The 22,116-nt window shown below is 42.0% G+C and overlaps 1 protein-coding gene across 7 annotated transcripts; it reads left to right on the top strand.

The window, feature by feature from the left end:
• Positions 1-309: 309 nt before the first annotated feature.
• On the top strand, positions 310-22,116 carry LOC309690315 (CD209 antigen-like protein D). 7 transcript variants are annotated; one of them, XM_082507322.1, is made up of 7 exons: positions 1,889-4,002; positions 12,673-12,766; positions 12,866-12,967; positions 13,066-13,170; positions 13,754-13,896; positions 21,180-21,283; positions 21,652-22,116. In XM_082507322.1, exons 2-7 carry the CDS (start codon positions 12,706-12,708, stop codon positions 21,800-21,802), a joined length of 666 nt encoding a protein of 221 aa, XP_082363448.1. In that variant the 5' UTR covers positions 1,889-4,002; positions 12,673-12,705; the 3' UTR covers positions 21,803-22,116. The 7 variants fall into 7 exon arrangements, with proteins under 7 accessions (XP_082363449.1, XP_082363445.1, XP_082363448.1 ...); XM_082507323.1 differs by lacking the exons at positions 1,889-4,002; positions 12,673-12,766 and adding an exon at positions 310-1,881; XM_082507319.1 differs by lacking the exon at positions 1,889-4,002 and adding an exon at positions 310-1,881 and having other exon boundaries at positions 12,673-12,967.

Genomic DNA, 22,116 nt, shown 5'->3' with positions numbered 1-22,116 from the left:
GGGAAATTTTGGAGCACTGACAAAGAAAAGAGGAAGTAACTACCAAAAATACTCTGTAAAGCTTTATTTCCTTGTACATGTACATTCACAATAAAGGGCTATTCTATTCTATTCTGGGCATTAATAACTTAAAATCTTTTTATTGTTATTTTAGTAGTTGTACTATTAATGGGGTTTCTTTCTGAAGTGTGGATTTTGACCAGGCACCCCTAGTACAGGAAGGTCTGGAACCAGCTCTCCTTTTAAAGTCTCTGATCCTATGAGTATTACCCATTAGGCAAACAGAAATTGGATGGAGCCTGGTAGGAGACTCTCCCAGCTCTAGATGAAGGCATGCTTGCCAGGGTGGCCTTGCCATCCCCAAGCATCTGTAAATTTGTAAGGCCAGAGTAACCTGTAAGAACCCTTTGAGTGATATTATGATAATACACATTTTTACCTTTACTGTTTAACCATGTCATGGTCCTGGGTTCATGACCCAATGTTTTGAGTTTTGTATCATTATTGAACCTTGATTTTGTCATTGTTTATCCTCTTTTGGTTTCTGTTTCTGTGTTCCATGGTTGCTGTCTCCCCTAGTCAAGTCCATGTCTGTTATGTTTCCTGTTTTACTTTGAAAGTCTGTGTCCTATGTCAGTGTATTGAGTTTTACTTCCTCTTGGTCTTGTCATGTCAGATTGCTCCCAGCTGTGTTCTGCTCCTGTGTCTCATTCCCCTCGTTATCCCTCAGTGTATTTAAGCCCTGTGTTTCTTCATCAGTGTCACATCATATGTGTTTCATCCCTCAGGTCATGTCAGGTTTCAAGACTCTGTGCAGGTCATGTTCATGTTGCTTGTTCTTGTATATGTTTCATAGTTCTTTCATGTCTTAGCACAAAGTCTTGTTCATAATTGTCGAAGTTGTCTTAGTTTTCGCAGTTCTTAGTTTCACCAGTTTAGGTTCTAGTTTAGTTTAGCCACTATCCTTGTTGTTTTGTCTTGCCTTTGTATCAGCCACAATAAAGGCTTGCCTTTTGTTTAAAGTTCAGTTCCACCTCCTTGCTTGTGTCTGCTCCTGGGTCCACCTCACTCTCTCCACCAGCAGACCGTGACAAACCAATGGTTAAAAGGGGAGTGTCCACAATTTAGATTTTTGAATGTTTAATATTTCATTAAAGCAATTTAGCAGGAGCAGAACTGCAAATAAAATCATAAGAAACCTAATATGTTGTGTAATACTCCTGAACTAAGTCTGATTTCTAATGGAATACATAGCATAGAATAACCCTTTATCTGGTCTTTAAGTCTGACGTCATTAGTCTGGGCCCAAACTCTGCTGCAGGTCCACAAGTCAAACGATCACTGTGGCATCACTGAGAGTTGAAAAACTGTCTAAATTCTTTTATCTGTAATAAAATGATCAGCGTGGCTGCTCTACCAGGTGTAACAATTAAGTTTAACATCCAGGCATCCATGAAAATGGAATTTATGACATTTAACGGAGTTAGAAGTTAGCAGGGTGTTAGCTCGCTAGCGTCCATCTAAATACAATATAGCATGTCCTGACTAAGGGAATTCTGAAACAAATTAAAACCTGCAGCTCTGCTATCACTTCCGACCTAAATGAAGACAGAATACTAAACAGCAGGGACGTTTTGTGGGGTTACTAAAGTTTGGCTAGCTGATATATAACAATATACGTGATCGCTAGCGACACAGCTTTGTTAGCAGCATAATATAAACAGTGAAGCTGGAGAGTGAATGCTAACTTTTTCTCACTCGATAAAAGTTAACGTGAGGATTCTCGATGGTCAGGGACAAATGCAATCGCTTGGCAGGGTGCTGTAAACAGACCAAACTTCAGTCAGAAGAACAACTGAGATAATCCATCCGCAATGCAAGGTTAGTCATTTATATACCGTATTTATGGGACCATAAGGCGCACTGTCGACAAACGGGTCTGTGTTCATACATAAGGAGCACCGCATTATAAAGCGCATTAAACAAAACAAATCAGTCAGAAAAGTCAAACTTTACTCAACTCATTCTTGCTTCCTCCACTTCCATACCATTAATTCATTAATGTTGAATTCTCTGGTAGCTGCTTTATAAACACTGGAACATATGTTATTCCAGTGTTTTTCTAATTTTTGCTATGTAACTTTGCACTGTCCACTTTCTGCTGTAACAAATTTCCCACGTGTGAGACTAATAAAGGTTATCTTATCTTACATTAATGACTAACCTCATATTGTGGCTGGACTATCTCAGTTGTTCTCTCCTACTGAAGTTTGGTCCGTTTACAGCAATTTTCCATGCGATTGCATTTGTCAAAAAAGTGGAAAAAGGTTATCGTTCATTCTCCAGGTTCACAGTGTTATGCTTTGGTATGCTAACATAGCGGTGTCGCTAGCGATCACTAGCACAGCATTATATACTAGGGCTGGGTATCGTCACTGATTTCTAGAATCGATTCATTCCGATTCACAAGGTCCTGAATCAATTCGATCCACGATTCGATTCAAATCGATTCGATTCAATTCGATTTGAATTTGGGAAATTTTGCCTCAGACAGTCAGAAATATTATAATTCAGATAAGTACATTTACATATTTTTGTATCTATAAAAAGGAAGCTGACACTCGCAAGACTTTATCAAAGGTGTGAGCATCACAGCAGATGCCTTTGTGTCAAAGTAGCTGAAGATAAAACACAAAAACATGAAGGTGATTTTCCTGGCATCGGATTTTATAAAAATATTCTGCAGTACATCAAAAACAAAAGAAAACCATTAATAAACATATGAACATTACCTCTGGTTTTATTAGAGACACAGCTAAACGTTTTGCATTTTGTATAATTTTAAAAAGTTTCAATTTGTTCAGAATCCTATTGAATGGCAGAAATTAGGTTTTTTTAAAAGGAAAAAAAAACAGCGGCCGACAGCCTTTAAATAATAGTAGTCTTGTGTGTAACAAGCAAGCACAGATTTCGGGGATAGACTGGAAACTGTTCTTGAAGTACACTGAGAAAGAGTGAGACACAGAGAGAGAGAGCTGTGCATGAAGTGTGGTGGAAGCAAAACAGCAAAAGTCAGAGTGAATTCATGACGATGTTTATGGTTCAGTCAATAGGCTATTATTTGGAGAGAGATAAAACCTGCAGCTTCAGAATCAGCGAAAAAAGGGCGTAAACACAAAGCGCGGACCCGCGGATCAGAATCAGCGAGCTGTCAGCTTTCAGCCCCGACCGTGTCCGTGCCGTCGGTGAGAAAGGCGACATCTCACTGATTCTGATGCGTTTTGTGTTTACGTCTTTGTGCAGAAGCCGTATACCTGCTCTCATTTACTGTTTTAAATGTTTGGTGGTTGTCAAAATTTTGTGACGTTTCACCTGAGATTCTGGAATTTTGGGCAAAATACATTTATATTTTAAAAAAAAAATCGATTCAGGATTTTAATGAATCAATATCACTTTATTTAAGCCAGAATCGATTTTAATCGATGAATCGATTATTAAAACCCACCCCTATTATGTACAATCTAGCCCAACTTCAGTAATCCTACAAACGTCACTATTGTGTAGTTTTCTCTCTCATTCATGTTGGAAGTGATAGCAGAGCTGTACATTTTATTTTTTCTCCAGAAATCTCTCAGTCAGAACATGATATATCATGTTAAGGTAACTAGCGAAACCAGCGAGCTAACTATCTACTAACTTCCTGCTAACTTCTAAATTCTGTTTTCATGGATGCCTGGATGTTAAACTTAATTGATACACCTGGTAAAGCAGCAACACTGATCATTTTATTAAAGATGAAAGAATTTACACAGTGTTTGTTTCGGACCTGACGCGGACGGAGTTTTGGACCCAGATTACTATGAGCCGCGAGGCTCCTGACTACGGTAGCCATAACGCTCAGACAATTCATCAAGCGGTGCAGCTTCGTAGCTTAGCAAAGTCCTACTAAAACATTTTTTGACAGATTTTTGAGCGCCGTGTACCACATAAAATCAGCTCGAGGTCAGTAAACACAGCCAGAATTCATAGATAAGGCTCACTGCCGATTTTTGAGAAAATTAAAGGATGTTAAGTGCGCCTTATAGTGCGGTAAATACGGTACTGCTGCATGGGCTGGGCTCTAGTTACATCGTAAGGGTTTAAAAACTGAGCTTTAAAATGAATAGCGGTAATGAAAACCGAGAGAGGCCGACAGTGATCACTGACTATTTGTAGGGGCTTTTGGAGATTAAATATAACAAGATACAAAGCATTAAAATATGTTAAAAACACAAAAGCCGGATTTGTCACGTCATCACTTAAAGACCGGTGTTGTGCCAAAAAGAGATTTTCTGCCAAAAATTGATTTCTGGTATTTGCCAAAAACTGATTGCTTGTATTTACACTGCTATAAATAACTTGTTGGTCTATAATATGTGAAACATATGTCACATGTATCCTTCATGAATGATATCACGTCATCTTGAGCAACAAACAACATTCCTGTAACAAGGTAGAAGCCGCAATCAGTTTTTGGCAGTGACTTTTGTGTATCCTTTATTTATGCAGTTAAAAAAAAATTATTGTTGACTTTAAAAAATGTCTCTTTTAAGAGTAATCTGGCCAAGAGTACAGCTTAAATTGCAACAAATGCAAAAATAGTTCTGTAAACATATTTTAAGTGGACAATAGGAGCTGATTGATTATAATGTAAGTACAATAACACAGTTACAAAGATACTTGAGAAACAGGTAATTTTTTAAAATTTTATATATAACACCTTTGTAATACCTGTTCACCAAAGTATATTTAGCAGCATACGTAACGATATTACACATAAAAAACACACGAAAACATTGGAAATCACTTTTTGCCAGGCAATCACTTTTTGGCACAACACCGGATTGCCAATGTACATGTGTAATGGGGAAGTCTTTAGGACCCAGGGGACCCAATGGAGGGTATAAAAGAGGAAGTAGCAGCAGGTGCTCTTCATTTCCACTGACGAGCGGCTGTGAACAATGGTTGTGTGAGTAGGTGAAGAGCCTGAGAAGTTTTAATTGTCTGCTACACAAACAGTTGTTGTAAACCTCTACAGCAGAGGTTCGAGTAGTGATTTTCACAAGATAAGCCAAGATAAGCCAGGTGTGCAGCAAACACAGTTGTCTGCTGGAGGGCAGGCTGCACATGTGAATTTGTCGCTGTTTTTTTTTCCCTCCTTCTCCTTGTTGTTGTGTTTTTGGTTTTGGTAGGGTCACCTTTTAAAACTGTTTTTTTATGCCGGGTTTGTTTTTATTTCTACTGGGCTGGTGCAATATTAGTCGGGCAATGTGCAATCCCTGAGTGGGACTCTTACCTTAGGGGAATTAGGATCTTTAGAGGTGCTCTGTGTGGATTTGCAGTGAATAAGTTTTTATTAAGAGTGATTTTTAGTGCCACCGATTATTGCCTGAACTAGCACTTAGTGCATGCGATAAGTGTTCTGTTGGGCTCGTATTTATTTGGGGTGGATTTGTTTCTTTTAAAGCAACGAGCATCTGGGACCGCCAAGGGAGAGCAAGCCCTCAGGTGATAGTTGCATTGCTGGCAGGTTGCACCAATAACACTATCTTGTGGTCGTTAGTGACCTTTTTACCATTTTGATGTTTTAGGCCTTTTGCAAACCCTTTGTGTTCTTTTAAAATAATAAATTTTAACATATCTGACTGATATTGACCCTCTTGTCCTGTTTATTCTGGGCTCGTTCCTGTGAGAGCTTTGGGCCTGAAAGTTTGCACAAGTAGTATAGAGGCCCTTAGCGGTTACTCGGTGGCTTTCGCTCGCTACATTAATTGGCGTTGTCGACAGGATCCAGGTCATATCAGTTACGGTGTTTGGTTTTTATTTTAGTGTGGCCCTGTTTATTTTAGTAAGAGTGTTAGAGGAGAGGAGGAAAAACAGTGACATCTTCTACGGAGCGGAAGCCAACGGTTGGGCTGCTGCGGGGATAATAAACCTCCTTCGCCGACCCTATGGACGACGTACAGGCCCTCTTGGAGCAGCTGCAACAGCTAAAAGCAGCAAATGAACAGTTGAGAGACCAATTACAGGAACGTTCTCCTGTGACTGGTCTAGTGCCAGATCCAGTGCCAGGTCCATCTACTGTGCCATCAAATATGAACCCAATAAATGAAGCTACAAATGTGTGTTACGTTTATGCACCTCGGGAGCGTAAATGCCCAAGGTTTACTGGTAAATTGTCAGTGGACTTGTTAACTGTTGACCAGTGGGTTGAAGAAGTACGTAGATGCCTGGAGATTCGTCCTATGTCAAGAGCAGCACAAGTGATGTTTGTGATGGACCATCTTGATGGCAGTGCTAAATCTGAGGTCTGTTTTCATTCGAGTATCAGCAGAGACACTCCTGACAAGATCTTTGATATTTTGGTCGAGCACTATAGCTGCACTCAGTCATATGTAGCTGCCCAGCTACAGTTCTTCCAGCGCACCCAGCGAGAAGGGGAATCTCTGCGAGATTACTCTCATGCCCTTAAATCTTTAATGGACACTGTAATCTGTAAGACACTAGGTGGTATTCCAAATTCTGATATATTGCTAAGGGACCAGTTTACTGAACATGTCCATGATGATATGCTGCGCAGAGAGCTGAAACAGTGGGTCCTTCAAACACCAGACATGTCCTTTTTTGCCCTACGCAGTATCGCCCTTAAGTGGGCTGATGTAGGTAGGCAGGGAGGGAAAACTAGGTCCCGAGCCTATTCTTGTGATACGAACTGTCAGGTAGTAGAGGGAGTTAATGCAGAGATGCATGCAGTCACCCTTGGGCCTAATGATGACATTCTACAGATAAAAGAGTGCCTTCGTAAACAACAGGTTCAATTGGATACGCTCATGAAGCAAATGTCTGTCCAATTTTCACAGCCGTCTCAGACTGAACTACCCCTGACCCCTCCCACAACTAGGCCTTTTCGTTTCCAGGCAGATGGAAAGCCAATTTGCCATCGGTGTGGTAGGGCTGGTCATATTGCCAGGTTCTGTAGGGTAAAACATCCAGCTATAAAGAATAGTGGTGGGTCTCATGCTGATGCACATGTACAAAGTCAGGTTGTGGAACAAGGCCCTGAGTCTCAGCCATCGGGAAACTAGGTCCCTCTGGTGCAGAGAGCCAGGCATCAGGAACAGGGTTTATAGGCTCAGCTGAAGTTGTTATGGAAGATCCCTCTCGACTAATTGGGAATTGTCCAGTGGTGGAAATAGAAATGGGGGGTGTTATAGTTCCCTGTCTTTTGGATACTGGGTCCATGGTCACCACTATTCGAGAGAGTTTCTTTGAGAAGCACTTCAGGTCGCAGGGGGTGGGGCACTTAAAGAAATGCCAATGGTTACGCCTCAGGGCAGCTAATGGGTTGAAAATCCCCTATATAGGCTACATGGAGCTTGATGTGACTGTTTTTGGTGGCACCCTGACAAAAATGGGCGTGTTGGTGGTGGAGGACCCTCTAGATGGGAGCGTTCAGCAGCCACAGAGTGTGCCTGGCCTCTTGGGGATGAATATCATTAGCCGTTGTTACCACCTACTCTTTGAGCAGTTTGGCCCTCGTCTGTTTGAATCTCCTGCCCTTGAAAATGCCAGTAAGACGTGGAGAGAGACACTTCACAAGTGTCAGCGCATTAAGGCTTTGAATACATCTGGGTATTTAGGTAAAGCAAAAGTCCACGGTCGAGCTGTTTGTGTCCCTGCTGGTTCGTTGAAATGGATACGTACTAGCTGCCCCTCTGCTGCTAACATTAACCTTCCATCAGTGCTCCTGGAGCCCATAGCGACAGGTAATCACCTGCCAGGGGGCATCTTGGTTTCTCCGGCCCTCCTTTCTGTTGAACAGGGTGTTGTTGACATTCCGGTGGTTAATGTGGGAATTGAGGATGTTTGGTTACCGCCCTGTACACAACTAGGTGAATTGCATCTGGTTGACCCTCCATCATCTGGGGACTCTGTCATTACTGCAGAGTCTGATGATCCCACGTTGCAGATAACGATGCACGAAGTGACTGTACAGGCGCATCCGCACCTTGATTTTTCCGAGCTCTCATGGCCTAACTTGTCCAATGAACAGTCACAACAAGGAGTGTCACTTTTGCAGAAGTATTGTTCAGTTTTCAGCTATGGGGAGGGAGATTTAGGATGTACCACATTGGTGGAACATGAGATCCCTTTAATGGATGATGCCCCAGTGCGACAGCGGTATCGCAGGCTCCCACCCTCTCAGTATGAACAAGTGAAAACCCATATTAAAGATTTGTTGGATCGGGGGGTAGTGCGTCTAAGCAGTAGCCCTTATTCTTCCCCAATTGTGGTGGTTTTCAAGAAAAATGGAGAGATTAGGCTGTGTGTTGATTACCGTTTGCTTAATGCCAAGACACGGAAAGATGCTTATCCATTACCCCGTATTGAGGAGTCATTAGATGCCCTGACGGGAGCACAGTGGTTCTCTACATTGGACCTTGCAAGTGGGTATAATCAAGTACCAGTGGCCGAGAAGGACAAAGCCAAGACTGCTTTCTGTACCCCTTTTGGTCTGTTCGAATTCAATCGAATGCCATTTGGGCTTTGTAATGCCTCTAGCACCTTTCAGAGGCTAATGGAGCGGATTTTTGGGGATCAAAGTTTCCAGTCCCTTTTATTGTACCTGGATGATATTGTTGTGTTTTCATCCTCCTTTGAGCAGCATCTGGAGCGTCTTGACTTGGTCTTAACGCGGCTCAAAGAACACAATCTAAAGTTGAAGCTGGAGAAGTGTCACTTTTTCCAGCCAGAGGTTCAATACCTCGGGCATGTGATATCGGCTTCTGGGGTGGCGACCGACCCTTCTAAGATTAGTGCAGTGGCTGAGTGGGCACGACCGACTACTTGTACAGAGCTACAGTCATTTTTGGGATTTGCCTCATATTATCGGCGTTTTGTTGAAGGTTTTGCCAAGTATGCTGCCCCGCTCCACCGGCTGGTGGGCGAGCTGGGAGGTACCAAGAAGAAACGTAGAAGTGGTGCCAGTGGGGCAATGTGTCACCTTTGGAGTGAGGAATGTGAGAATGCATTCCAAACACTAAAAAGGCTGCTGGTTAGTGCCCCAGTATTGGCATATGCAGATTTTGCTAAACCTTTTGTCCTTGAGATAGATGCTAGTCAGGCAGGGTTAGGGGCAGTTTTATCTCAGGAGCAAGAAGGAAAGAGGCGGCCAGTTGCTTTTGCTAGCCGGGGCCTGCGACCTAGTGAAAGGAATATGTCCAATTATAGCTCTAGAAAGTTGGAATTCTTGGCACTAAAATGGGCTGTCACTCAAAAATTCCGTGAATATTTGTTGGGAAATAAGTTTGTCGTGGTCACAGATAACAATCCCCTTAGCTATTTGCAAACTGCTAAATTGGGAGCCGTAGAGCAGCGATGGGCCTCAGAACTAGCTGTGTTCAACTTTGAGATTAAATATAGGCCAGGTCCCAGCAATCGCAACGCTGATGCATTGTCACGGCAACTGCATCCACAGAGTCCATCTGGCCTGCTTCCAGGGTTGAAGGTTCCACAGGAAGTGCAAGATCAGACAGATGTAGGTCAACTGGGAAATGCTGTTGCCGCTACGTGTAGAGCCATAGGTGCATTTCCATCCCGACCTAAAGCTGATCTAATATCCCTTCAAGCTGCTGACCCGGTAATTGGCCCTTTTTCACAGTATTGGGGAAGAGGGAGGCTGCCTACCAAGCAGGAAATGGGTAATGTAAGTAAGGGAGTGAAAAAGTTGGTGCAACAGTGGCCCAGAATCAAGTTGAAGGAAGGTGTCTTGTATCGTCAAGTTCAGACACCTGGTAATGGCCAAGTTTTGTTTCAACTGTTGCTACCCCAGTGCTTGCAAACAGAGGTCCTGAGAAGTTTACATGATGATCATGGGCATCAAGGCATTGGACGCACTACCAGCCTGGTGAGAGAAAGGTGTTTTTGGCCCTTTATGGCACGTGACATTGAGAAATATTGTCAGGAGTGCGATCGTTGTGTCTTGGCAAAGGCTGTAAAACCAAAAGTTCGCACATTCAGGGGGGGTTTGGTGGCTTCTAAACCCCTGGAAGTCATTGCCATTGATTTCAGTGTTTTGGACAAGTCTAGTGATGGGCGTGAGAATGTACTTGTGGTCACTGACGTGTTTTCAAAGTTCTCTCAAGCATACCCTACAGTAGATCAACGGGCAAGTACAGTGGCACGGGTATTAACTGAAAAATGGTTTTATATCTATGGGGTCCCTAAGCGTATCCATAGTGATCAGGGAAAGAGCTTTGAGGGAGACTTGCTGAAACGTCTGTGTCACCTGTACGGCATAGACAAAAGCAGGACCACACCATATCATCCTGAGGGCAATGGACAATGCGAGAGATTTAACAGAACACTCCATGATCTGTTGCGTACGCTCCCTCCTGATAAGAAAAGAAAGTGGCCGCAATACTTGCCACAGGTATTGTATGCTTACAATACCACAGAACATCAGTCCACCGGTTTTTCACCTTATGAGCTTATGTTTGGTCAGAAGCCCCAGTTGCCCGTTGACTTCTTACTGGGGGCTTCCCAGTCGGAACCAATGTCTAGATCTGCGCAGGAGTGGGTAGAGGAGCATAAACAACGTCTAAGTTCAGTTTATGTGCATGCGAAAGAACAACTCCAACAAGCTGCAGAGAGGAGAAATAAACATTTTCAGCCCACAGTTACTTCCCTTCTCTCCCCAGGTACTCTGGTTTATCGGAAAAGTCATCCTTTAGGCCGCCATAAGATCCACGATGCCTGGGATCCTATGGTGTATGTTGTTGTGCAGAGTATGGACAAAGAAGGCAGGGTTTACAAAATACGCCCTAGAGATCGTTCAGGTCCAGACAAGAACTTAAATCGGGCCGAGTTGAGAGTAATACCCTCAGGTATTGTAGCACCTGCTCCAGACGAATATCCTCTCTCTGACCCAGGGCTGGTAGTTGAGTCACCCCGGCAGTCAACATCAGATACACCAGATGATGACAGTGAGGCTGGTGGAGTTGTACTCGCCCTTGTTCCAAACCCACCCAAAGATCAGCCACCCTCGGTATGTGTTCCCGAGCTTGTTAGTGAAACTAGTAGCATAGGCTCGAGCAACTTGAACCCTGTATCCATAGTTCCAGAACAGCCAGAGGAAAGTGGGATTGATAATAGGGAGAATGTTTTAGAGCAGGACTCGGGAAGAGTTCAGGGGCGGCCTAAAAGAAGTACAGCAGGAAAGCATTCTAACCCCTTTAATCTCCCACGGTCAGTAAATCAGACTACTGCTGTTCTCACTAGCGATTCACAGAGCTCTCTTGTCCATAATGATTTGCCCCAAAATTTATTTAGGCCCTGGCAGTAAGTGGTCACCGGGACGGTGACCTTTTAAAACGGGGGCAATTGTAATGGGGAAGTCTTTAGGACCCAGGGGACCCAATGGAGGGTATAAAAGAGGAAGTAGCAGCAGGTGCTCTTCATTTCCACTGACGAGCGGCTGTGAACAATGGTTGTGTGAGTAGGTGAAGAGCCTGAGAAGTTTTAATTGTTTGCTACACAAACAGTTGTTGTAAACCTCTACAGCAGAGGTTCGAGTAGTGATTTTCACAAGATAAGCCAAGATAAGCCAGGTGTGCAGCAAACACAGGCTGCACATGTGAATTTGTCGCTGTTTTTTTTTCCCTCCTTCTCCTTGTTGTTGTGTTTTTGGTTTTGGTAGGGTCACCTTTTAAAACTGTTTTTTTATGCCGGGTTTGTTTTTATTTCTACTGGGCTGGTGCAATATTAGTCGGGCAATGTGCAATCCCTGCGTGGGACTCTTACCTTAGGGGAATTAGGATCTTTAGAGGTGCTCTGTGTGGATTTGCAGTGAATAAGTTTTTATTAAGAGTGATTTTTAGTGCCACCGATTATTGCCTGAACTAGCACTTAGTGCATGCGATAAGTGTTCTGTTGGGCTCGTATTTATTTGGGGTGGATTTGTTTCTTTTAAAGCAACGAGCATCTGGGACTGCCAAGGGAGAGCAAGCCCTCAGGTGATAGTTGCATTGCTGGCAGGTTGCACCAATAACACTATCTTGTGGTCGTTAGTGACCTTTTTACCATTTTGATGTTTTAGGCCTTTTGCAAACCCTTTGTGTTCTTTTAAAATAATAAATTTTAACATATCTGACTGATATTGACCCTCTTGTCCTGTTTATTCTGGGCTCGTTCCTGTGAGAGCTTTGGGCCTGAAAGTTTGCACAAGTAGTATAGAGGCCCTTAGCGGTTACTCAGTGGCTTTCGCTCGCTACACATGTACAACAAAATTGTGGGTGCGCCACACCAGCTGGGCTGGAATAAAGTATAAATAGTAAGACAACAGGAATAAATAACAAACATATACAATCAAGAGGGATATAGTATACAAAAAAAAAAAAAATAGAAAAGGCACACATTGCAGAACAGGTTGGGGTACGCAGGGGCCCCTAGTGAGAACAGGAAGGCTACACGGAAGGTAACTAACAGTGCCCAAAAAATAATTGGCCATCACAAGTTTCAGTGGTAGCATAGCTGCAAAACCACATATTCAATAGGTTACTTCCTCTGATACTAAAAAAAAAGTATAACTGAAACCTTTGAGGCTTTTTACATTTTACATGTTCTGCACTGCAGAGCTCTCATAAATGATCAACATCCTTTCATGCAATGGAGGAAATTTATGTCAATCTGAAACATGACAACCCAACACATGCAACAAATCGCACAGGTAAGAAAGAAGTGGCAGAAACTGGAAAAAGCAGAGGTGTTTTAACTGTTGCACATTTTATTAGGTTCTCTATTTTGTTTATTTTTCCTTTCTTTTCAGGTCAAAGGAGCTCTAAGAGCAGTTTGTATTTGGTTATTATTCTGTCTCTAAGCCTGCTGAGTGTTTTCCTGTTGGCTGGACTTATTACTCTTGGTTTCCTCTGTGAGTTGTGTTGGTCATTGATATCAGTTCTAATGATCACAAGCTTCTCTTTTTCTTAATGAGTGAGGAGAGAGACCTAAATGCAAATGTTTCTGCAGTGAGTCACAGGCTTTCTTCCATGACTGATGAGAGAGACCTGCTTCAAGCCAATCTCACTGAAAAGACTAAAGAATTGGAGGGACTGCATTTTTTGTTCAACCAAAGTGAGTCATTGTATGAGTTGTTGTGTGTTTTTAAAAAAACTTACAAACACACATAAACCTTGTTTGTTTGTTTTTTTTTAAAAAGAAAGAAAACAAGAAAAAAGAATCCACAACAAGTAGATCTAGTCTTATATTTTGTTTTGCTTCCCCATTATTTAGATTTAGTTCAGGTGTATTTTCGGTGTTGCTTTTCATATTTTGGCTGCAGTAACATATTGATCTCCCACTTTGCTTTAGACAAGAAGAAAAATTATTTCCGATCAAATATACATAAACGTGTCACTTTAAAGACATTAGTTTGCCTTTATTAGACAGCCTTTTGGTGTGCTTCAGCACTTAAACAGCACTACAAAGAGGCAGGAGAATATGCATCCAAGTATGCAGGCATTATATTTGTGGGAAGTCTCATTTGGCTAATGAAAAAGCACATCAGTGTATCTGGTCCAGCTTTCATCAACAAAGTGATCACACAAACAAACAAAGTACAGTGTGTTAAACAGAGATCAAATAAGCATTGTTATAAAGTTCCTAAAAGATAATTCACTAACTTGCTGAAAAATTACTTGTTGGTAATTTCTTCCAGATAAAAAATGTCCTGCGGGATGGACCAGGTTCAACCATAGCTGCTATCTCCTGTCTGAAAGCTCTGGTTCCTGGGATGCAGCCGTAAAGGACTGCAGAGACAGAGGAACATATCTGGTGGTTATTGACTTCCCTGAAGAACAGGTACAGTTTTTATGTATGTGTGAGTTATTGTTTTGTAAATGAATATTGAAGTTAATATTCCTATTATTTTATGTAGATAGCTTTGCCCAGTATTCAATAGAAATTAAGCATTTCTATCAACCTTTCAGTCTTCAACTTAGCACATATCTACACAGGAAACCCTGACACAACTATAATTGTATCTTAGTGTAAAAAAAAATACTTACACTATCATGACACTTACATATAGGTCCTTGGGGGTGGGCACTAGGGCTGGGCCATATCATACCGTTCACGGTAATACCGGTATAATTTTGGGCAACGATAAGAAAATGAAATGGTGCTGGTGCCCACCTCTCAATTTTACCACTGGTGCTAGTGCCCAACTCTCAATTTTACATGTAGACATTGAGGGTTCTCTGTGTCTGGTTGCTTGGGTGTTTACTGGTTCACTCCCGGTGGCTGATTGGCAGGTCCTGGCTCCCCTGGCTTTGTCGGGCCTGTGCTGGGTGTGGGGTCTGTTCTGCCATAGCTGGCTCTAGTAAGCTGTTTGTAACACTATCTTCATCCATCGCATCGAACTATCGCATGTCCGCCATGACCTGCCCGAAACCGGAAGTGACGTCATTTGCGGAAATGTAGTTTTTTACCATCAGGGCCTTATGAGCCTATACACATATTATTAAAATTTGGGTTATAATGGGTGTAGCGGACCCCCGAATGACGGATGACACTTTACTGATGACATTTTGAAGGTTTAATGGCAGTAAACCATCAATCTCACCATAAGAGCTGGGGATGTATACATAGAAACAGCGTGTAAGCAAAATAATCCACACTCTTACAATCGTAAACCTTATAACATGAAGTTCGTTTCAACGTAACATTTAACAAATGTAGCGACTGTCACAAAAACATCTAAACGTGTCCTCATTTATATCATAACCATACCTTGTGCCTCTATCAAGGGGGCTGCTAATGACAAAAGAAATCTCCATAGGCTCCGTTAAGCCATCACATTTCAAAACTCCCGCGACTGCCGCTGAAAACTGCGCCAAAAACAGTTTTACAGGAAATCGTCCCACCAAAGTAAAAGCTTCTACACACGAACAGGAAGTTGGTAGTAGAAAACAGCAATGAGTGCCAAAATAGGGTGCAAGGAAACACATTCAGGGTTATTTACACTCCCACCAAAATTACGAATAATTGGTTTACATAAGAACCAAAATGAATAATTTTCCCAAACAAAATAACCCATGTAGGAGTTACCTTAGGAACTTTCTAACAACAATACAAGTTTTTGTACTGGACACTCAACAACTGATAGTTTAGTAGAGCGTTGACCTTTATTATTGAGTCTCTTTTCTCCAAGTGAGATCTTTACCCTTCGCACAAGTCCATCTTTTCCACTGACAGTCTCTACAACTCTTGCAAGTCTCCATTCCCCTCTGGGTGCCAGTTCATCCATTTCCAACACAACATCACCTACTTTTAGATTCCTCTTTGGTGAGTGCTACTTTTGCCTTGAAATGATGTTGTGAATGTATTCTCGTCTCCAGCGGCTCCAGAACTGCTCTGCAAGGAACTTGCTGTACAGGTCCTCATTTGAAAAGGCACCAGGTGGGGGCAACGGTGCATTGGATTTCATGTGCAGCAGATGATTGGGCGTGAGCGGTTCTAGGCTGTTGGGGCTGTTCAAGTTATCTATAGTCAGGGGTCTGCTATTGACTATAGCCATGGCTTCGTAGAATAACGTCCGTAATGAAGCATCATTGAGTCTGTCATGAGCCAGTGACAGAGTGGTATTCAGCACACTTCTGACAGTCTTTATCTGACGTTCCCACACTCCCCCTGCATGACTAGCATGGGGTGCATTCATCACAAAGTCACATTGTTTTTCAGTCAAGTATGTATTTAGTCTCTGAGTGTCTAGCTCATTTAAAGCTGCTTTAAACTCATTCTGAGCACCAACAAAGTTCGTTCCCTGGTCACATTGGATGTGTCGAACTGCACCTCTGATTGAAATGAAACATTTTAATGCATTAATAAATGCATCAGTAGACAAGTCCTCTAAGAACTCAATGTGAATGGCACGAGAACAAAAGCAAGTAAGTAGGAGTCCGTACTGTTTGTGTTGTTTTCTTCCCTCTGTTGTCACAAATGGACCAAAACAGTCCATGCCGCAGTGTGTGAAGGGAGGAGAGGGCTCTAAGCGATGTGGAGGTAGGTCACTCATCCTCTGACCCTCTGGAGCTTTGCGGAGTCTGCGGCAGATCACACATTGTCGGATGAATGAGGCAACTGTTTTACTCATTCCAGGAATCCAGTAGCCACTGGATCTGATTTCATTTATGGTGAATCCCTTTCCTTGGTGTTTTACTTTGTCATGACAGTGAGATATTATGAGTTTGGCTGCACAATGTTCTTTTGGGATCACGATCGGGTGTTTGAAGGTGTCACTCGTTGCATGCTGGAGTCTCCCTCCCAACTTGAGGAGACCATCTGTATCCATGAAAATGTCCAGTTTAAACAGTTTGTTATGATGTGGGAGCTGTTCTCCTTTCTTCAGCTGTTTTATTTCCTGTTCATACGCTTGACTTTGTACATGTCGAATGGTCACAAGTTCAGCATTTTTCTGCTCACTCACTGTAGCTGATGCATTTGACTTGATGTGTCTAGCCCTTCTTATGAGACGTGCTACAGCCTTAATTGCTTTGGACCAGGAGGAGAACTTACTTAGACATTCAGCAAGACTTACAGTGTCTGTGACTTTAGTTAACATTGTCTGTACTTTTCTGACTTCTGGATCTCCTATGGTCAGATCCAGCTCGACAGGTTGTGCTGTGGGCAGTTCATTTTTGTAGTTCTCATTCTTGTTCAACCTTCTCCTTAAGTGTTCCAGTCTGATCTCTGCAAGCCTTTTGTTGTCTGGTAAGTTTGGCCTTTGCTTGAATGGAAGAGGCATGTCACAGTGTCCTTGTTCGTTTTTCTTTATCCCTTCCTTAAGTTTTTCCAGAAAAACGAGATCCTCTTGTGAGACCGTTTTGTCACGTGCCTTTGTGTCCTTGAAATCCGATTGAAGAACATTGATCATGTCCATTGGTGTTACAACAGGCATTTCCTTTACCATGACCCTACGGCGCAGACTTGTTTCAGTTTCATTTGACTCTGATGAGCCACCAACAATGCTCCACCCTAGGTCTGTCTGTATGGCAAATGGCTCATTGTCTTTTCCGAGTAGAACCTGTTTTGGAGCTAGAGTTCTGGGACAGTTAAATCCAATGAGTAGTCCAACATCACAACTCAGGAGAGGGGGTATCTGATCAGCGATCTCTGACAGATGGGGGCATTGCCTTGCAGTTTCATTTGTGGGTATGTTGTCATAGTTAAATGGGATGTAGTCCTTTGTGTAGGAGGGTGGAAGGTCAATGTGAACATCTGAATTATAACCTCTCACACGTAACCCTGCTACTCTCTGACTTTTGACTGTCATGTGAACTCCCAGCATCGTGGTTAGTTTTAGCTTAACTGGATGGGATGCTGCTTGTAACTGGTTAGTTATCTCCTCACTGACAAATGTGTTGTCACTTTGTGTGTCTAATAAAGCGTACACAAGCTGCTCTTTAGATGGACTCTGAGTAGTGGAAACCCACACAGGAACAATCATGGAGGTACTACCTGATTGACCCACCTTAGTAACATTCAGAGCTGTGGCTGCCATGGTGTCATTTTCTGTGGTTGAAGCGACGTTTGTAGAGCTCTGAGGCCTTTCATTTGCCATGTGACTCTCATTGTGCAAACAGGTGGGATGTCGTCCTTTGCAAGTGTCACATTTGTGGCGATGACGACAGTCTCTGGCATTGTGGCCCACCTTTAAGCACCCGTAGCACAGTTTATTTTCCTTCACAAATGTCCGTTTGTGGTCTAGTGACTTCTCTGAGAAGCTTGGGCACTTTGACAACTGATGACTTTCATCTTTGCAGAACATGCAGGCCACCTTTAACCTTGTGTCATTTGACTTAGTTTTTTCTCCTTGTACTGTGGCTTGTGTAGTGAAGACTTGAGTCACAGATCTGTTTGGTTTGGTCTCCCTTATGTACCTTTTCTCCAAGGATGAGCTGCATGAATAGAGTGCATATGAAGAAGTCACAGGATTACATGCAATTTCTGCCTCGAGTGCTACAAACTCTGCAAAATCCTTGAAAGAGGGAAAATCTTTGCCTTTCATGAGAGCAACTGTGACTTGACGGTTCCAACGTGTGGCAAGCCATTCTGGAATCTTATGCAATAACTTTTGGTTTTCCTCACAGTCACTTAGTATCTCTAAGCCCTTTACATGTGGTGTTGCTTGCAGACAGGTTGTGAGAAAATCAGAAAAGGTCCGTAGATCTTCTGCATCTTTTGAGTGGATTTTAGGCCACTTTGACAGTTTGTCTCTGAATGCCTTTTGAACAACAAATGGCTGACCGTAGCGTTGGTCAAGTCTTTTCCATGCATCTTTGTATGCCTCTTCATCACTGCGGTAGAACATGCCCTCAAGACACTTAAGAGCAGGACCAGTGATATACCTTTTTAACAAATGCAGTTTTTCAGCTGGAGATATACCTTTGTGGCCCACCAGTGAGATGAAGGAAGCCTTCCATTCGATGTAGGTGATGGGATCTCCGCTGAACACGATGGGCACAGGCACTGGAATTCTGCTTACTGCTATGCTGCCTTGAATAGCTTTAGCCAGCTGCAATACATCTGTGGGAGGCGATGGAGTGACAATTTGTGATTGCAGTTGTTGTAGAGGATTATCGACAGGGATGGATGCATATTGTTCCACATGCGGGTGATATGAACCTGTAGAGAGCTCTGAGGCTGGTTGTTCAAAGCTTTGGTTGATAACAGACATCCCATTGCTCTGTAACATTAACTGACTGTCCATATCAACTTTAAACTCTTTGTCATAAATCTCTAATTTTGCACGTGCTGCTTGCCTTTCCTTTTCTGCTTGTAAACGCTCTAGTTCAGACCTTTGTGCATCCAATTCCCTCCTGTGTTTCTCTTCCATTTCTCTTATTTTTTGTTTTTGTTTTATTTCCTCTTGTGTGATTTTATACTGAGCTTCTTTTGCAGCTAATTCTGCAGCAGCATCGATTCTTTTGGCTGCAATGCTTGCTTCAGATTGGTAACTTGACTGTGATGCAGTACCAAATATGGACTTAGCATGTTCATAAGCTAAGAGCTGATGGAGGCGCTGCCTTTCTCTATCTGCATCATACTCATCTAGAGCTGCTAAACGCTCAGATATGATTTTCATAATGTCCTTTGTCACTGATTCACAAGAGTCCATTTTGCGCCTTATGACATGGGATGGTTCATTACGCTCTCTATATTCACTGTATGCTTTTGTCATATCATTTACTGTCCTTTCAATATCATCAGCCATTTCTGCTAACCGTGAATCTGATAAATCATTTTTCAGGTCTTCTCTGTATACTCTGACCTGGCCTTTCCAATGTTCATAAATGGTTAGCAGTTTCTTCTGTCTTTTATTCTGTTCATCCCTTTGATATAAGAGCATTTTCTCCGTGGGCACACTGGGCCGTTCTGATGGCCTTGGGAACGTTTCATTAGCTGTTTCATCAGCTTCGCATGTTAATTCCTTTCGTTGTTCCTTTTCGTTTAACTGACCTCCCTCTATATTTTCCATTTTGAGAGCAATTGCTTGTTACCGGACCGTTGCTGTAGCTTGCTGCTCCGTGCCGTGCCGTTACCGTTCCGATCGCAGGAAGCTCTCTCTCTCGTTGCTCCCGGAAGCAAGCTCTTACTGCTCCCGGAGGCAAGCTCTTACTGCTCCCGGAGGTAAGCTCTTACTGTAGCGAACCCCCCCGAATGAAGGATGACACTTTACTGATGACGTTTTGAAGGTTTAATGGCAGTAAACCATCAATCTCACCGTAAGAGCTGGGGATGTATACATAGAAACAGCGTGTAAGCAAAATAATCCACACTCTTACAATCGTAAACCTTATAACATGAAGTTCGTTTCAACGTAACATTTAACAAATGTAGCGACTGTCACAAAAACATCTAAACGTGTCCTCATTTATATCATAACCATACCTTGTGCCTCTATCAAGGGGGCTGCTAATGACAAAAGAAATCACCATAGGCTCCGTTAAGCCATCACATTTCAAAACTCCCGCGACTGCCGCTGAAAACTGCGCCAAAAACAGTTTTACAGGAAATCGTCCCATCAAAATAAAAGCTTCTACACACGAACAGGAAGTTGGTAGTAGAAAACAGCAATGAGTGCCAAAATAAGGTGCAAGGAAAGGCATTCAGGGTTATTTACAATGGTTGTATTGCTGTATAACAACTTGAAATGCTCCCAACAATGGCACTACAACATGTAAAAATATAATATAAGCTCTGGCCCACTTGGTTCTATGGTAGGTCTTAAAGGGTTAAACCCAGCATTTTGTGATTAATATTGGTGTCATCTTATGTTTCGGGTTAATTCTTGTTTTCTTAGTTCCTAGGATTTTGGTTTTTGTGTTTAGTGTTCTGTTATTCGTACCTGTGTCCTTCCCCGGTGTTCTGTTCGTATCTCTGAGTTTGTGTTTGTAAAACAGTCTATGAATTTCCTGTTTTACTTTGAAGGTAAAACAGGAAATCTCGTTATGCCCATTAGTTTTAGCTGTGTCCACCCTGCGTGTCATTTCCTCATTACCTGATGTGTATTTATAGTGTGTTTGCCTCTGCTCGACGTCGCTCCGTCTGTGTTATTCTGTGTATCTCTGCCCTACATTCTCCGTGCTGTTTTCCTGTATTTTGCATGATTTCAGGTTTGTTCACTAGTTTTAGTTTTTTAGTTTTATCCTCACTTCAGTTCATTATCGTTCACCGTAAATAAACTCACTCGCATCACCGCCGTTGTCTGCAACTTGGGTCCTCCTTCACTACATCACACGACTGCTGCCCCAGCCGTGACAATTACATTTTATTTATATAGCACCAAATCACAACAACAGTTGCCTCAAAGCGCTTTATATTGTACTACAATAATACAGATGAAACAGAGATAACCCCAACAGTTATAACTAATATTTTCTTAATATATGAGCTTTTAAGAAAATTGATATTTAGAGCTGAGGAAGAATGTTGCAAGAAACATGTAGCGAGAAAACTCAAAGTTTTAATTATTGCTGGTTTGGCATTTTTAAAAGAGATGCCTGATAAAATTGGAATAAACTACATAGGCTAAAATTGTGGTTCAAGACTAAAATAGCATGTTTTTTCTTCATGTTAAACAGAACTTCCTCTCTACAATCACCATAGAAGAAGCTTGGATTGGTTTGAATGACAAAGAACAGGAGGGAACATGGAAATGGGTAGATGGAACTCCACTAAGTTTGACGTAAGTCTTCACTTTGGTTAAGTTATTACTTTCAGTAAATTTAATCTATTTGATAACCTACACATCAATGCCTCATTGGTGAGTCAACATATTAGTGGGTTGAGCCAAACTACAAGGCCAAATGCTTAAAGCTAAATGATGACTTGTTTTGGCAACCTTAGTCAAAACAAGATATTATATCACACCTGATGTCCTGCTGGGTTTGTCTGCCTGTATACTTTGTAAAGACCTGTTTAACAAATGCTATGTCCTTAAAAGAAAATGGTTGTCATATGAAATTTTCCTATGAAACCCTCCATACCCACACCAAACATCTGAATTTAAACTTGATAAAAAATAAGCTGATGTTATTGTTACTGGTTTGGTAGGTACTGGGCAGAAGCTCAACCTGATGATAGTGGTGGAAAAGAAGACTGTGTACATGTCAGAAAAGATAAGAAGTCCTGGAATGATCTTTCCTGTTCAACTTCTCTGAAGTGGATATGTGAAAAAACACCAAACCACTGTACAGTTTCTTAAAGATCATCTATTCATAAATGTTTTTGTGTTTAAGCTTTGATTGTAAATCTATATTTTAATTTCGGTTAGTTGTATTCTGTAATGATGAGTTGTAGCTGTATGTATTTTGTTGTAGCTGATGTGCATTTTTCCTTTCAGTGGAGACTGTCAGAGGAATATCATTATACAAAACAAGCAGAGCTAAATATAGGTGGTTATGTTTTCTGTTTATTTTTGTATTTTTATTCCAGCTTTGCAGTTCTGAGTTTTGTATTTAGAAGAAATCCTGTTTTGATTTCATTGTTATGTCAATAAATTGTTTTATTTTGACACTA

This window comes from Aulonocara stuartgranti (genome assembly GCF_965226115.1).
Source record: "Aulonocara stuartgranti genome assembly, chromosome: 16".
NCBI classification, from domain to species: domain Eukaryota; kingdom Metazoa; phylum Chordata; class Actinopteri; order Cichliformes; family Cichlidae; genus Aulonocara; species Aulonocara stuartgranti.
The sequence above is the reverse complement of the archived record's forward strand: the minus strand, read 5'-3'. Positions and strand labels throughout refer to the sequence as shown.